At 39.2% G+C, this 17,691-nt stretch overlaps 1 protein-coding gene and 1 long non-coding RNA gene across 3 annotated transcripts in view; one reads left to right on the forward strand and one right to left on the reverse strand.

The window, feature by feature from the left end:
- Positions 1-17,691, forward strand: part of LOC112390914 (uncharacterized) — a 62,537-nt gene that overhangs the window by 7,235 nt on the left and 37,611 nt on the right. The gene's annotated exons all lie outside the window — the stretch shown is intronic.
- FABP2 (fatty acid binding protein 2) lies at positions 12,918-16,013 on the reverse strand. The gene is made up of 4 exons (XM_024731998.1): positions 15,908-16,013; positions 14,755-14,927; positions 13,634-13,741; positions 12,918-13,248 (listed from the first exon to the last, which is right to left on the reverse strand). Exons 1-4 carry the CDS (start codon positions 15,972-15,974, stop codon positions 13,198-13,200), a joined length of 399 nt encoding a protein of 132 aa, XP_024587766.1. The 5' UTR covers positions 15,975-16,013; the 3' UTR covers positions 12,918-13,197.

Raw genomic sequence — 17,691 nt, forward strand, 5'->3', positions numbered from 1 at the left:
CGATTCTGAGTCATGCTTTAAAAAGAACGTTTAGCACTTAGCAACCCAGAGTTCAGTCTGGCACCTAGCAACCCAGAGTTCGGTCTGGCCCTGAAGTCACATTGTTTGGTTTGGGATGTAGCGTGTTTTTAAAAGAATGTATTCCTGTCTCCACTCCAGACCTACCAAATCTGAACCTCCATGAGTGCATAAGGGGAGGTGAGGGAATGCAGTTTTACAAAACTGTACTTTTAGCTCTGGGGAATACTTCTTTGGAAACAGCTGAGAGAGCAAGTTATTTGGCTAAAAAAAAATGGAGGTAGGGTTGAAGAAGACTTCACAGAAGAGGTTTTTTTTTTTAAAAAAAATTATCTTTGAAGGATGAATCAAATATTTGCCTGATGAGGAAGACTAGGGAAGGATATTTTAGACAGAAGTAGCATGAGTCGAGGTACAAGAGTGAGACTCCATGGCGAATCTTTCAGAACTGTGAATTGTCTAGTGTAACTAGACTAGATTGATGCCAATACAGGAAGTGGAAATAACAGAAGAAGAATCAAGAAAGTAGAGTAGGACTAAATTGTGAAAAGTAAGTGTATCCGCATGAGCAAATTAGTTAACCTCTGTGAGGCTCAGGTTCCTCATCTGTAAAGTAGAATTAATATTAGTCTTAGCCCATAGAGTTGTTGTGAGAATTAAATGAAATAGTTTAAGAAGGGCACTAGAAGTAATACCTGGAGCATAATTAGTGTTAGTTATTATTTGGATTATTTACGAAAAATGAAAGAATTTTGCTCTTAAATGATGAAGAACGTAGTTGTGTGAAACTCTTTTATGAAGAAAAAAATTCTTTGTTGCTTAGTTACCATAGAGTAGGTAACCTTTCTAGCTGTGTTTTTGGTCCATGAATCAAAATGATGCAAAACAACTAGAGTTTTCAATAGAAAAAATAGCTGATATTCCAGCCAAGTTTTTGAAATTTAGTTCACAGTTGTCTGAAATATAAGAGAATAAGACAAAGAACAAATCCGTGATTGTTTATCAAGACGGGGCCCTGTTGTGTGCATCATGACCATGAGGCTCTCTTGCTCTTTTCCACACGCATGGTAGATTATTCTGGTCCTCCAAGACAGGTAGTTTGAAGACACGTTTCTCATTGCTTCCTTTTTCTTATAATAAAGCATTACAGACCCAGACAATAGCCACCAAAGGGAAGTCAAAGCCTGGAATATGACGTTTGGCCATGTCCTCTCATTTGCTATGAGTCATATTGGTTATATCCTTTTGTTTCTTTTTTTCTTTGTTTTTGTTTGTTTTTTACATCTTTATTGGAGTATAATTGCTTTACAATGGTGTGTTAGTTTCTGCTTTATAACAAACTGAATCAGTTATACATATACATATGTTCAGATATCTCTTCCCTCTTGGGTCTCCCTCCCTCCCACCCTCCCTATCCCACCCCTCCAGGCGGTCACAAAGCACTGAGCTGATCTCCCTGTGCTATGCGGCTGCTTCCCACTAGCTATCTACCTTACGTTTGGTAGTGTATATATGTCCATGCCACTCTCTCACTTTGTCCCAGCTTACCTTTCCCCTTCCCCGTATCCTCAAGTCCATTCTCTATTAGGTCTGTGTCATTATTCCCGTCTTGCCTCTAGGTTCTTCATGACCAAGAAGAAATTTTTTTTTGATTCCATATATATGTGTTAGCATACAGTAATTGTTTTTCTCTTTCTGACTTACTTCACTCTTTATGACAGATTCTAGGTCCATCCACCTCACTACAAATAACTCAATTTCATTTCTTTTTATGGCTGAGTAATATTCCATTGTAAATATGTGCCACATCTTCTTTATCCAACTGCTAACTTTGGGTTTTTTTTGTTCTTTCTCTAATTGCTTTAGATGTAAGGTTAGGTTGTTTATTTGACATGTTTCTTGTTTCTTAAGGTAGGATTGTATTGCTGTAAACTTCCCTCTTAGAACTGCTTTTGCTGCATCCCATAGGTTTTGGGTCATCGTGTTTTCATTGTCATTTGTTTCTAGGTATTTTTTGATTTCCTCTTTGACTTCTTCAGTGATCTCTTGGGTATTAAGTGTATTGTTTAACCTCCATGTGTTTGTATATTTTACAGATTTTTTTCCTGTAATTGGTATCTAGTCTTATAGCATTGAGGTCAGAAAAGATACGTGATACGATTTCAGTTTTTACCATGGCTTGATTTGTGACCCAAGATATGATCTGTCCTGGAGAATGTTCCATGAGCACTTGAGGAGAAAGTGTATGCAGTTGTTTTTGCATGGAATGTTCTATAAATATCAATTAAGTCCATCTTGTTTAATGTATCATTGAAAGCTTATGTTTTCTAACTTATTTTCATTTTGGATGATCTTTCCATTGGTGATAGTGGGGTGTTAAAGTCCCCCACTATGATTGTGTTACTGTCGATTTCCCCTTTTATGGCTGTTAGTATTTGCCTATGTATTGAGGTGCTCTTGTCTTGGATGCATAAATATTTACAATTGTTATATCTTCTTCTTGGATTGATCCCTTGATCATTATGTAGTGGCCTTCTTTGTCTCTTGTAATAGTCTTTGTTTTGAAGTCTATTTTGTCTGATATGAGAATTGCTACTCCAGCTTTCTTTTGATTTCCATTTGCATGGTATATCTTTTTCCATCCTCTCACTTTCAGTCTCTATTTGTCCCTAGGTCTGAGGTGAGTCTCTTGTAGACCACATAGATACGCGTCTTGTTTTTGTATCCATTCAGCCAGTGTGTGTCCTTTGGTTGGAGCATTTAATCCATTTACCTTTAAGGTATTTATCGGTATGTATGTTCCTATGACTATTTTCTTAATTGTTTTGGGTTTGTTATTGTAGGTCTTAGCTGATTTTAATATTTTTTCTTTGTATTTAATTTTTGATAGTTTGTTTAATATGTGTCTTGGCGTGTTTCTCCTTGGATTTATCTGTATGGGACTCTCTGTGCTTCCTGGACTTCTTTAACTATTTCCTTTCCCATATTAGGGAAGTTTTCAGCTGTAATCTCTTCAAATATATTCTCAGTCCCTTTCTTTTTCTCCTCTTCTTCTGGGACCCCTATAATTCAAATGTTGGTGTGTTTAATGTTGTCCCAGAGGCCTCTGAGACTGTCGTCAATTCTGTTCATTCTTTTTCCTTTATTCTGCTCTGCAGTAGTTATTTCCACTATTTTATCTTCCAGGTCACTTATCTGTTCTTCTGCCTCAGTTATTCTGCTATTGATCCCTTCTAAAGAATTTTTTATTTCATTTATCGTGTTGTTCATCACTGTTTGTTTGCTCTTTAGTTCTTCTAGGTCCTTGTTAAATGTTTCTTGTATTTTCTCCATTCTATTTCCAAGATTTTGGATCATCTTTACGTAATATCATTATTCTGAATTCTTTTTCAGAGAGACTGCCTATTTCTTCTTCATTTGTTAGGTCTGGTGGGTTTTTGCCTTGCTCCTTCATCTGCTGTGTGTTTCTCTGTCTTCTCATTTTGCTTAACTTACTGGGTTTGGGGTCTTCTTTTTGCAGGCTACAGGTTCGTAGTTCCTGTTGTTTTTGGTGTCTGTCCCCAGTGGCTAAAGTTGGTTCAGTGGGTTGTGTAGGCTTCCTGGTTGAGGGGACTAGGGCCTGTGTTCTGGTGGATGAGGCTGGATCTTGGCTTTCTGGTGGGCAGGTCCACGTCTGGTGGTGTGTTTTGGGGTGTCTGTGGCCTTATGATTTTAAGCAGCCTCTCTGCTAATGGATGGAGTTATGTTCCACTGGTTGTTTGGCATAGGGTGTCCACTGTAGCTTGCTGGTTGTTGAGTGGAGCTGGGTCTTGGCATTGAGATGGAGATCTCTGGGAGATTTTTGCCGTTTGATATTACGTGGAGCTGGGAGGTCTCTTGTGGACCAGTGTCCTGAACTTGGCTCTCCCACCTTGGAGGCACAGCCCTGACGCCTGGCTGGAGCACCAAGAGCCTGTCATCCACACGGCTCTGAATAAAAGGGAGAAAAAAAAGAAGGAAAGAAAGAAGATAAAATAAAATGAAGTAAAAAAAAATAAAATAGTTATTAAAATAAAAGATAATTATTGAAAAAATTTTTTAAGTAAAAGAAAAAAAGAATACAGCATCCAAACCAAAAAACAAATGCACCAATGATTACAAGTGCTAAAAACCATACTAGAAAAAAAAGTGAACAGACAGAACCCTAGGACAAATGGTAAAAGCAAAGCTATACAGACAAAATCACACACAGAAGCATACACACACACACTCACAAAAAGAGAAAAAGGGAAAAAAATATATCATTGCTCCCAAAGTCCACCTCCTCAATTTTGGGATGATTCGTTGTCTATTCATGTATTCCACAGATGCAGGGTACATCAAGTTGATTGTGGAGATTTAATCCGCTGCTCCTGAGGCTGCTGGGAGAGATTTCCCTTTCTCTTCTTTGTTCGCACAGCTCCTGGGGTTCAGCTTTGGATTTGGCCCCGCCTCTGCTTGTAGGTCGCCTGAGGGCCTTTGTTCTTCGCTCAGACAGGAGGGGGTTAAAGGAGCAGCTGATTCGAGGGCTCTGGCTCACTCAGGCCTGGGGGAGGGAGGGGTACAGAGTGCGGGGCGAGCTGGCGGCAGCAGAGGCCAGCGTGACGTTGCAGTAGCCTGAGGCGCGCTGTGCGTTCTCCCGGGGAAGTTGTCCCTGGATCACGGGACCCTGGCAGTAGCGGGCTGCACAGGTTCCTGGGAGGGGAGGTGTGGATAGTGGCCTGTGCTGGCACACAGGCTTCTTGGTGGCGGCAGCAGCAGCGTTAGCGTCCATGCCCGTCTCTGGGGTCCGCGCTGATAGCCGTGGCTTGCGCCTGTCTCTGGAGTTCCTTTAAGCGGCACTCTTAATCCCCTCTCCTCGCGCACCAGGAAACAAAGAGGCAAGAAAAAGTCTCTTGCCTCTTCGGCAGCTCCAGACTTTTTCCCGGACTCCCTCCCAGCGAGCCATGGCGCATTAGCCCCTTTCAGGCTGTGTTCACGCAGCCAACCCCAGTCCTCTCCCTGGCGTCCGATCTGCGAAGCCCCCGCCCGCCCTGGTGGGTGAGCAGACAAGCCTCTCGGGCTGGTGAGTGTTGGTCGGCACTGATCCTCTGTGCGGGAGGCTCTCCGCTTTGCCCTTCTTATCCCTGTTGCTGCGCTCTCCTCCGCGGCTCCGCAGCTTACCCGCTCCGCCACCCGGCCCGCGAAGGGGCTTCCTAGTGTGTGGAAACCTCTCCTCCTTCACAGCTCACTCCCACTGGTGCAGGTCCCATCCCTATTCTTTTGTCTCTGTTTTTTCTTTTGCCCTACCCAGGTACATGGGGAGTTTCTTGCCTTTTGGGAGATCTGGGGTTTTCTGCCAGCATTCAGTAGGTGTTCTGTAGGAGTTGTTCCACATGTTGATGTATTTCTGATGTATTTGTGGGGAGGAAGGTGATCTCCACGTCTTACTCTTCTGCCATCTTGAAGCTTCGCCTATGAGTTGATTTTTATAAAGCATTTTGAACAATGTCTGGTACATTGTAAGCGTGGTACGTGTTACCTTGTAGTGTTAGTGTGGAGCTGGGAGGTCTCTTGTGGACCAGTGTCCTGAAATTGGCTCTGCCACCTTGGAGGTGGCTCTCCCACCTTGGAGGCACAGCCCTGACTCCTGGCTGGAGCATCTAATTGTAGTGTGTTCGAATTAGTGCTATGTTTTGCGGATAAAACATATACTTACTTAGATTTTACGATTTTCTCTTTGAATTTGGAGCCAATTTGTATTCTGAAGATTTTGTAGACCCTGGGAAGTAGCCTTTTTATGTATGGTTACAGGTGAAAAAAGGATGAAAAGAATCTCAAATGTAAGTTAGGCCTCGTAGAATTCAGGAAAGGCTGTATAATCAGTCAACTTAGCAAAGTTAGGCCAATGGAAAATATAATTCAAGATAGTATGTGTTTCTGTGAGAGCCTACTTACTTCTTTGTAATGCTTATCACAATTGTTTTTACTTGTTTAATGTCAGTCTTCAAACTCTAGATGCTGTGTTTCTGAGCTGGATTCAAATCTCCATGGGAACCAAATTGATTTGTTTACCTGTAAAAGTCATGTCATATGTGTCACCTGGTAGGTGCTTAATTCATATTTGTTTAAGAAATACGTACTTTTGGCCACTCAGGATCCAAGGAAGCTATAGTGAACAAGTTATATTTCTATTCATCAGAAGCAAGAATTCATTATCTCCATTTCTAAGAAGCTCTTATTTCACCCTCTTTTCTTATATCCAGTTTCTGTTTACTAGAACTCAACATGATCCCTTCTGCCTCATGGCCTCTGTTGTCTGCCTTTCCTTCTGTACCTTTCTACTTTTGCCCATTGTCTGGGAGGAAGAAATTTTCCTCTACCCAACTAGGTTCTTCTGGCTAGTCCAAGAATTAAATTGACATGAGACAGATTAGCAGGAGAAAATTAAACCAAAATTAAATAACATGTAGACATAGGAGAGACCCAGGAACATGGAGTAACTTGCCAAATTGGCCAAAAGCTCACCATAAATGCCATCGTCAGCTAGAGATAAAAGAGGATGTTGGGACTTCAGAGGGGAGGAAGGCAGTGCTCATGGAGATGAAAAAGCAAATGTTTGATAAACAAATGTTTGCTGGGCCCTGCAGAGAAAATGGGACATTGGGTGGACTCTGATCCCTAGGCCCCTTTTGGGTGGGCGCTGGTCTCTAGGCCCCTTTTGGGTGGGCTGTGGTCCCTAGTCCCCTTTTGGGTGGACTCTGGTCTGTAGGCCCCTTTTGGGTGGACTCTGATCCCTAGGCCCCTTTTGGGTGGACTCTGATCTCTAGACCACACTGAGTTTCCCCCACCACATCTAGCCCATATTCTTTGCAGATATTTCTGGTGATACCTCTATTCTGGGAATAAGCCCTTTATGTAAATACTTTAGGCAGCTAAGAGGGAAGTAAAAAGAAAGGCTTTCTGAGTCTTCTGTTTCTTAAAGATAATCAGCCTAAATTAATCATAATGCCAAAGAGATACATTTTGGAGTGGCAAATTTTGTTCCCATCATTGTAACCATCATTACTAGCTGATGACTTTTTCTGTGTATTGAAGTCAAATTCCCAAGAATCAGACCCTAACTGGTTTAGCTAATTAGAATTATTGGTCTTGAATAAAGTTCTCAGAGGCTGTTCTTAAGTATATAGATTGACTGCCCTTGGAGCAAGTGGCCTAATCTGTTATGGCCAAGGTAGTGTTGGTCTGGCTCAGAAAAAGGTTATCTGTGTATAGAAACAGCTGGGGCTGATTCCTTCAGTAGAGCTTCTGTGTGTAAGTTCTCAGAACATAGGATGGGAAGGCTGGCTTGCTGAGTCTGAGACTGTCCAGCATGCCCCATTTATTTACTCCACTGCAATTATTAATGTTTACTATGTGTTAAAGGGATATAGTGGAGGGAGGGGTATAGATATAAGACTGTCCTGCCCTCACGGAACTCACAGACTAGAGGAGACAGGCAAGCAAACTGAAGGCAGAAAAATGGTATGATATTGGTGAGTACATTGTGCTATGGGAACACAGATGAATACTCAGTGGGGTCTGGGAGTGTGAAATAAGCCCCATCCTCACTCAGGTTTTTCTGCCCTAAGTATATGTTAAAGAGAGGAAGTTTAGTGTCAACATTTATGTCCTTTGATATCCTTGTTATCTTGATGTTTAAAAAATTACCTAAAGCAAAACAAGAAATGGCATTGAGTATATAATCGTTTACGTAAAGGACTTTTTCTTGTTTGTTTTTGAGTGGAGGGAGAGTATTATTCTTTGGCTCTCAGATATTTTCTACAGTCAGTGTAGTGAGTATATCAGAATTATTTGAAAAGAACCAGTTACACTACCTGTAATATGAGGGATGTGGACTTAAAACTGGGCAGAGATCCTGAGAGATCTTCCTCACCCTTATTTAGATTTCTGCTACTCTTCTCCCTTCACAGTGGTCCTAACCACTAATGACTGGTTGAGTATTTAAGTTCCCTCTTTTCTTCCTGGTAATCTAGATATTGTAGAAGAGGGGACTTCTGGTAACCCTTTATTCTAGTGGAATTCTCAGTGGGGATGCTTATGGATGAGAGAAGCCCCCTGGAAAACTGTTCTTTATCTGTGACTATTAGTTTGCCCCATGCCCCTAACTTCCTTCATCTTCTATCACAGCCTTGCTTACTCTTCTTTTCCAGTCAATTCTCCAATAATGTCTGTTCAAGCCAGTAGCCTGAATGTTGGTCATTGGGCCTGAACATCCGTGCATATTAGCACTTCATATTGTTCCAAAGAGGTGAAGTGACTTGCCCAAAGCTCTTCATAGCATTTCATATTGAATGAAAGCATAACCCTACCCCTAAATGACCATCCAGTTTTGAAGATGATGCTATTCTAGATATTCTGATTCAGACCCAGGATGAACCTGACAATTTGAATCTATTTGATGAAGTTCTTAATGACCTAAATATCTCTACCAATGGCATTCATCATTGAATACTTGATACCTGGCACATAGTACTTTTTAGAAGTTATTTTTTGAACAAATGAAAGCAGCCTTAGGGAACTGTTAAGGAAAACAGAAAAGGAGTCTTTGATTATTTTGGAAGTTGGAACTGAGGAAGCATTTAATAATTATTTCAAACTGTACAATATAGTATGTCAAACCTTTCTGGAACCCTCTAGATACTGAAATGCAAAGACCTTGCATTGGAAATCTTTGAAAGAATTCATATCATTAACCAGTAGATGGCAGTCTTATGCTATAGTTAATACCTGGATTTTCTTCAATAAATACATACTAAGCGATCGGTTGGTTGAATTTGTGGTTGCAGGACTGCAGATACGGAGGGCCAACTGTAAAGTAATACTTGGATTTTCGACTGGGGAGCGGGTGGCGCCTCTAACCCCTACTGTTGTTCAAGGGTCAACTGTACTTTGACATGTTCATCCATCATCATCCTTCCCTCCTGATCCCCACAAAACCTCCTCCCACTTCAGTTCTATCCCAGACAACTATCTTACCCATCTAGTCACCTCTCTTCAGGTGCCCAGGGATGTCTTACTGCTAGTGTCTAATTAATCACAGGAAAATATCTTTTATACTTACTTATTGATAGTCATCTCCTAGGAACGGGACTGGCTACATAATTTGCAGGTCTTCCTGTTCAAAATTTATTGAGAATTTTGAGACACTAGCAGCAGAGCATTAAATTAAGCACACAGCCCTTCTGAGCCTAGACAGGTCACATACCCATGAAGCAAGCCAGGCTTCAGAATTTAGAAGATACCTCCTTCTCCCCACCCCACCCTCTGTCATTGCAACACCTCCCTGTGATACATACCCAAGGGGCTACTTAAAGGAGGAGTCACTGACTGTTATTCAGATACAGAATCTCAGCACTGGATCTTAGCACTAGAGATCATCTGGTCCAGTTAACTCATTTTAAAGATGATTGAACTAAATTCCAAAGAGGTGAAGTGACTTGCCCAAAGCTCTACCAGCCAAGGCTCCATCTACCACACAGGCCCTGTGAGAGATATTTTAAGAAAAGTTTTCCCATCTACCTAAGCCAGACTTTGCTCTGCTTTCTCTCCAAGAGTAGGGCACAGGTTTGTATTACTTAGTAACATTTGTTGAGTACCAGCCATGTGCTGAGCACTGTGCTAGATGTTTTATATATAATACGTCAGTTGACAACACTCAGAAAATCAGTGCTATTTTCCCTATTTTTCGAGTGAGAAAAATTGAGGCTCAGAACTTGAATCTTAGTTAGTAACTGGAAAGATAAGTGTTTAGGTAAGTCTGTGTTATTCTAAAACCCATTCCTTTTTTACCACATCATTCCTGAGTTCTAGGAAGACTGAGTCAGCCTATATTTCCTGAACATCAGTCTTGTTTTTGATCATCTCTGGATGATCTTGGGGACTCTTACGAGGTAATCCATGTTCTTCAAATTTACCAGCCTTGCTCCTGCCTTAGGGCCTTTGCTCCAGGGTATTTCCTCCACCTGAAACATTCTTCCTCCAGATATTCCATGAAAACAGGAACACATGTCAGATAGGTAATAGGGGATTTGATCACATAGGATCTTGCAGGCCATTGTAAGGACATTGGCTTTTTCCCTGAATGAAATGGGAGACATTTCAGTACTTTGTGTAAAGGAGTGACATGATCTGATTTAGATTTTTAAAGGATCGTTGTGACGCTGTGTTGAAAAAGAGACTACGTGGGTGGAGTAAGGAAGGTAGAAAGAAAGTAGGAGGCTTTTTAGGGATTATTACAGTAATCAAGGGAAGGATAAATGGTGACTGACCAAGGTGATAGCAGTGGAAATGAAATATGTTAAAATTTTTAACCTTTCGTTGTGGAAAATATCGAATACATATAAAAGTAGGGAGAAAAGTTTAATGAATTGCCATGTTCCTACTAGGTACCCCATGAACCTATCCATGTGTCAGCGTGTGTCGGGCACTTTTCAACAGCTGCAACAGTTGTCAACTTGTGACCAATCTTGTTTCTTCTATACTCCTCCCCACTACCTCCCTGACCCTAGACTGGGGAGGAAGCAATTTGAAGGAGACCCCAGATACTATATTTCATGTGTAAATATTTCAGCTTTTACTACCCCAGCTGCTTCTAACTGCTCCTCTATTCTGCAGTTTACCCTGTGGCTCCTGCTTGTTCATAGCTTCGCATACTCATGTATTTTACTTACTGCCTGCCCTCTTTGTCCTCTTTAAACCTTTTCAAAAATTTTATTTTTTTATTTTTGGCTGTGCTGCACGGCTGTGCTGCGCGGCTCGCGGGATCTTAGTTCCCTAACCAGGGATCAAACCCTCACCCTCAGCAGTGAAAGCGTGGAGTCCTAACCACTGGACGCCAGGGAATTCCGTAAACCTTTTTCCTTCTACCAATTACTGTGTATTTCTCGCATTCAAACTCCCTAAAAGGAGGTTCTTCTAGGTTCAGTTCATTGTGTTGTTCCTTCTGCACAGAGAAGGAACATAAACTGGCCAAACTGTGTTAGATTGGCTGCTCTTGGGTCAGGCACCCTCTCTTGGTCAATCAGATTGGCGTGATATCAAGGTCAGTTTCCCAAAGAGGGGTTATAGCAATGGTAGTCACTTAGCAAACAATAGGCTGCTCTCCAATACTAATAAATAGTGGAGATTTAATGCTAGAAAGGATATAAATTGTAAAAATAAAAAAAAAAAAAAAAGTGAGCCTGCAGTGAGGCTAGAACTAGATAAGTGCCTAACCACTTAATTGCCATTATCTTACAGTCTGACCTGACTCATTTGGAGTGCTATTCTTGGGTGCCACTAAGGAATTAAGGGACTTTTTTTTCCTTAAGATATTTTTGTTTATAATAGGCTGAGTAATAGCATAGATCATAATGTACTGGACTAAAAGTCAAGACCTACATTTCATTCCTGTGTTCCTCATGGACTCTGTTCAACATTAGACAAGATAATAAACCTCTCTGTGCCTTAGTTTCTCCACTTTCAGGTGAGATTAATACCTGCCCTATTCCTATTTCACATACGTAGATTAGATCAGAGAGGTAGAAGCACTTTGAACCTTTGTTTTTTTTATTTTTTTGCGGTACACGGGCTTCTCACTGTTGTGGCCTTTCCTGTTGTGAAGCACAGACTGGGGACGCGCACGCTCAGCGGCCATGGCTCACGGGCCCAGCTGCTCCGCGGCATGTGGGATTTTCCTGGACCGGGGCACGAACCCGTGTCTCCTTCATCGGCAGGCATACTCTGAACCACTGCACCACCAGGGAAGCCCTGAACCTTTATTTTTAAAAAGTGTGTGAAAAATCTAAATAATTACTATTTTCAATGTGAAGTTTTTAATGAAGTTATAAAATGAACAGTGGATTTAAGTTCTTGTTTTTGCAAAAGATTACATATTCTCTAATCTATTCATCTTCATCATGTACACCAAACATTTTTCTTCCCACATTGTAATGTATCTGCCATGTTTATATACAACTTAGAATGATACCTGGAATTTGGTAAGAACTATATAAATATTAGCTGTTACCTTCACCAGTGTGAAAAATTAGTCAAAACAAAAGTCCGTAGTGTTAAATGCTTAAAAAATTGACCACCCTCTGTGCCCTGTAATACACAACCACCTAAAATGCAATTGCTTGAAATACATAAAAGAGTGTATCATGTGAGCATGTGAGTGAAAGAAAACTTTTGAGGCCCAGAAGTCCGTCAGTGTATGTGTTTATGAGTAAAGGGGAGATGACACTTGAAGGTGATGTTCGGTATCTGATAGCCCACTTTTTCTCAAACACTGGTCAGTGTACCTGCTGCATCAGAATCACTTGAGAGTGTTCTAAAATCCCTGGTTCTATTTTCAGAAATTCTGATCTAGTAGGATAACAGTGGAGACTAAGCATGCAAACATTTCTTAAGTTTCTCATATGATCCTGATGCTTACCCAGGTCTAGGAATCACTGACAATATAGAAAAATATAATACAGTTCTTTACCCTAGTACATCATTTGTTTCCTACCAGATTATTCAAAGTGGTATGTATGGGGAAATATACAAATCCACACTGGGAGAAGAGGACTGGGAGGATATCTATTAAAATCAGAATAGTGATTATCTCTGGATTATGGGTTTATGGAAATATTTATTTTTCATTTGCTTTTTTATCTCTAAATTTTCTGGTTGAATGTATATTATTTTTATAATAAATGTTACTAAGGAAAATAGTTACCACCAGTACAAGATTTTAAAGACCTCCATGCAATGTATGTTTTTAGTTTACCAAATGTGGGAAAAAACCCAAAACCATCTATCAGTGCGTATGCTGCATAGCTTTTTTTTTTTTTTTAAAGGAGAGACAACTTATAAAGCAATGTGGGAACAATATTTATTCATCTTTTTTTTTAAATGTCACAAATTCTTTTAGAACACCAATAAATGTACATCTTAGAGAATGTAAAACAAATTAAATCCTAATTAGCTTTTACATGTTTTGCTTTAGCAAGACTGGAAATATAAGCCATTGGCTAATGTTTATAAAGGACTAATCAGTCAGCAACTTTATACTTGGTGAGGAGAGGAAAATAAGTTCTGGTTCAGTATAGATTTTCCATCTAATATGTGTTCTGGGCTCTGCTCCAGGAACAATGCTCACTCCTTTTTGAAGATCCTCTTGGCTTCCACTCCTTCATATACATAAGTCTGAAACGTGTTAACAAACATAGAAGAATTTGCCATTAAGATTAAAGGCTAAATTAAGAAAAATATTAGTAGTATTATAGCTTTGAAATAAGTTTATAGTTTTTTTTTTTGTACGTGATAACAACACTTTATACAGATACAGGATACATCCATTTAAAAACACGTTTTTAGTCACATTTTTAGTTAAAATAGGCTCAATGTATTGACATATATATGTTTTCTTCAATAAATAGGCATCAGAAAATATCTGTATTTTAAAAATCAGTAAGATTAATGAGAAAAGTAATAGTCTATTTATTGATGATATAACTCAACAACCCCCAAAATAAAATCATTGCTGTGTGATTATTTTCGTCTTTGGAAAATAACTATAATAACCACTCACCTGGACCATTTCACCACCTGTAATTTCTCGGACAGTATTTAGTTCATTTCCATTGTCCACCCGTTTGAATTTTCCAACAAGTTTATTTCCCTCTAGGCTCCAAGTCCCCTATATAAAATTTAAAAAAATAATAAAATAGCATTTTTTAGGGTCTTACATGTGTCAGGCCCTGTTTTGAGGCCTACAGGTCTACTTCTTCAAACTTCACTATGAAGTAAATATTATCTCCATTTCACAGATGAGAAAACTGAAATACAGTAATTTACCTAAAGTCACAAAGCCAGGGTTTGAACCTAGGTTATTGGGCCCTAGAGTATGCGCTGGTAACCATCATGCTGTCCTCACTCAATTGTTTCCAAATGCCAGATTTTAAGACAGATCATCAGGGTTTCTTTTTTCTAAACCTTTCACATTAAAAAGAGTGTTCTAAATTTAGTCGTAGTTCATATTAGTTTCATGGAGAAGCTAACAAGCTTGTGCTTGTTTTAATTTATGTAATTGTTGTAGTAATTAAAACATTACCACAATGGATAAAATATTTGACAGTGTAATTGTCATTGGAAACATGTTTAATTTAACCAGAAAAATTCTAAGGGCAAAAAAGTTTTTCAAAACTCATTTGAAAAATGTGACTCCATAAAATTTTATTTCAAATATTAAAAGTTGAATTCCCAATGACCTAGATTGTAGCATTAGACCTTTCCATTTGGTCACACATTCATTCACTAATTTATTCATTTATTGTATTATTTCAGTTACATTAACTAAATGTCTATTATGTTTGTTAGATAACTCTAAAAGCTTTTGTTGCTGTCAGATATGTAAAGTTGAAAACACTGAACTTTAGTTTTCTTTATGAAGAGGTGTATACTCAGTCATTCAAAGATATTTTTCTAATTCTTATTGTTTAATCCTTTACAGATGTATATGAAAATCAAAATGTTATGTTTAAATACTCTGCTAACTAACTTGTTTGATATATAATATGGATAAACTCCATTGGCTGCTTCAGTAAATGAAGGAGACCTACATTAATTAAACCATCCAATGACAGAAAGCAGAGATTATTTTAGTATTGTGTAGAAAAATCAAGAATACATTGCTTATAAAAAATTTCTTACAGTGAGTTCAGTTCCATCTGCGAGGCTATAACTAAAAGTGACACCAAGCTCAAACACAACTTCAATGTTTCGAAAAGTGCTTGATTCTTTGACTGTGAACTTATTTCCTTCCTGTGTAATTATCAGTTTCAAATTGTCATGAGATGCAAGCTTCCTTTTCACCACATTAATACCTGCAAAGGGAAAGAGATTTAAGGAAATAAAGTAAAAAAGTGCCATGGAAAATGCTTACTTTTCCAAGTTTTGTTTTAACTAGTTAATCAATTAATATTTTGAGGGGGGAGGAAAACCTGATAGCATTGCCTCTGCACAAGAGCATCCAGATTGCTTCTGTAGAAAAAGTTCAGGCTCAATCATATCAAGCTGTTTTTCCAAAACTTAAGAAAAATTAAATGAAGCAAGAATTGTTGAATCTTAGAACTGAGTAATTTTTTAAAAAATTATCAATATTTTTGTTTCAGTGCTAAGTAAACCAAATTCCAGGAGTGTCAAGTGAAGGATTTTAAAAGTATATTTATACATTTATAAGGATATACAACTTTAATTCTACATGTATGGTACTCTTTGTTTTTTTTTAATGTCCTTTTGCTTTCCATAATGGCTTTAAAATTTTGAACTTCATAATTCTCTTTGTTTTTTGTGGCATTTCCAACTGTCTAAAAAATGAGAAAATTAGCAAACATTATAGTCAAATTTATTATGTCAGAGGAAAAGAGAATTAAGTCTCATTTATTCAGAGCTGTGACTTTTGATAGAACTCATTTTCATTGCTTTATTTTATGGACTTTGCTTTTCCATTCCCTAGAATTTAATGTTTTAAAGTCTGGAAGTTATCATTACACACTGCCATATTTTACTTTCCAAACAAAAAAACTGTCAATTTTCAATCAGCAGTTAATGTGAATGAAACGTATCTGGATGTTTTTTGTGTTTCAGAGAATAGCACCCAAGAATCTTTTCTTCCAGCGGTGAGACAGTGTATTCCTTCCAATGTAAGAAGTGGGAATATGGTTTTTGCTACTCTGAACCATCAACCATTCCTGAGCCGCGCCTCCACAGCAGGTGTCATTCTCTAAGCCTTAAGGTTTAGAAGGAGTTAGAAAGATGCCTGTGAGAAACAAAAGAACAAACCATTAAAGTATTAAGCCCTTACCCATTTTTTCCATGAACTTTTCATAGTTCTCGTTTCGGTCTATCTTCCAAGTACCATCGAACGCCATGGTCTCCAGCTGATTGAGCCTCTAGGCAATCGGAGATTCAGGGCTGTCCTTAGGAGAGAATTTATGTTATTTCTTATCTTAGAACCAACTTCATACTGTGATGTGGAAGTTTAAAGTTCAAGAGGTCACTTAACTACATTAATGCCAAACCATCATAGTTTCTCTAGTTTCTATAAATTTCTTAGCTCCTCTCCTGAAATTCAGCTGCATTAAAGCATGATAAGCATACCTACTGTGTCTTAAACTATGATTGTGGGCACATTTATTTCAAGGATTAGAATGCATATTGTCTGCAGATAGTTTTTCCGCTTACAAGTTCAAAGTGCACACTGTGTTGAATGTAACATAATTTAGAGCACATATCAAATAACATCTGGGAAGTGAGACTATTAATGACGTATCCCTTTTTTACAATAGCAATTACCTTGTAAAGTAAGACTTCATGACCAAACACAGCTGAAAAGTTAAGGTTAATAGGATATTGATACTGAATATTTATTTTTCTAATATGTCCTTTTGCATTGTGTTTTTGGGTTGCCAGGGCTTTGGGTAAATATCCTGGCACCTGGTACAGTGCGTGACACACAATAGGGACCCATTATGTTTTTGTTTTGGTCTTGAATGGTGATAGGCCACTGAGAAAAAATTCAAGAGGTAGCAATGTGGCTGGATAACATGACATCTCCCATAAGAGAAAGAACATCTTTAAACATCTGCCACGTGCAGAAAAAACAAAAGCCAGATGTCAGCTATGCCATTAACTAAAACCATTCCTTTGTTTTACTCTTACTCCCTCTCATCCTCAAACCTGGTGCTGTCCTAAGCCAAAACTCAATGTGTGTGTTGGGTAGGTTGGGCGTATAGAGGGTAGCTAGAAAGGTGAAGAGAGAAGAAGGTCACTGTATCTGTCCCTGCCCCCACTGCAGGCTTCCAACCTGGACAATGCCCTAGCTGGTGTGGGAAAAAACATTAACTTAGTGTGAAGTGTGCAGTTTTGATTATTAGTGAGCCCGAACATACTCATTATTAAAAAGAGACTATTATTGTGCATGAATGTGACCAGAAAACCTCTTATTAACTAAAGCTCAGTAGAGAAACTATAGAGCATGCCCAAGATTTCATTCAGGGTCAGGGGAGGGACGTATCTAACAGATTTGAACAGGACATTGGGAAATAGAATAAAGTTTTTAAAATTTTTAAAGAAATATTTATCTATTTATTTGTTTATTTGGCTGCATTGGGTCTTCATTGCAGCATGCAGGATCTTCTTTGTGGCATGTGAGATCTTTCACTGTGCTGCGTGGTCTTCTCTCTCTAGCTGTGGCTTCCAGGCTCTAGAGCGTGCGGGCTCAGTAGTTGCAGTGTGCGGGCTCAGTAGTTGTGGCATATGGGCTCTCTAGTTGTGGAGCATGGGCTCCAGAGAGTGCGGGCTCAGTAGTTGCAACACGTGGGCTCTAGAGTGTGCGGGTTTAGTTGCCCCACGGCGTGTGGGATCTTAGTTCCCCAATGAGGGATCGCACCCACGTTTCCCTGCATTGGAAGGCAGATTCTTAACCACTGGACCACCAGGGAAGTCCACGTTTTTAAAATTTTGATATCTATTGGGCACACTCTTTCAGAGGAGTTGCCCACTTTTTATTTTCTCAAGCACATTAAACAGTAAACTACCTTCGACCAAATCCGTTATTTCATTTAAAAAGGAAAATACATCCAAATA

The sequence above is a fragment of the Neophocaena asiaeorientalis genome, unplaced genomic scaffold (assembly GCF_003031525.2).
Source record: "Neophocaena asiaeorientalis asiaeorientalis breed wild unplaced genomic scaffold, Neophocaena_asiaeorientalis_V1.1 scaffold88, whole genome shotgun sequence".
NCBI lineage: Eukaryota > Metazoa > Chordata > Mammalia > Artiodactyla > Phocoenidae > Neophocaena > Neophocaena asiaeorientalis.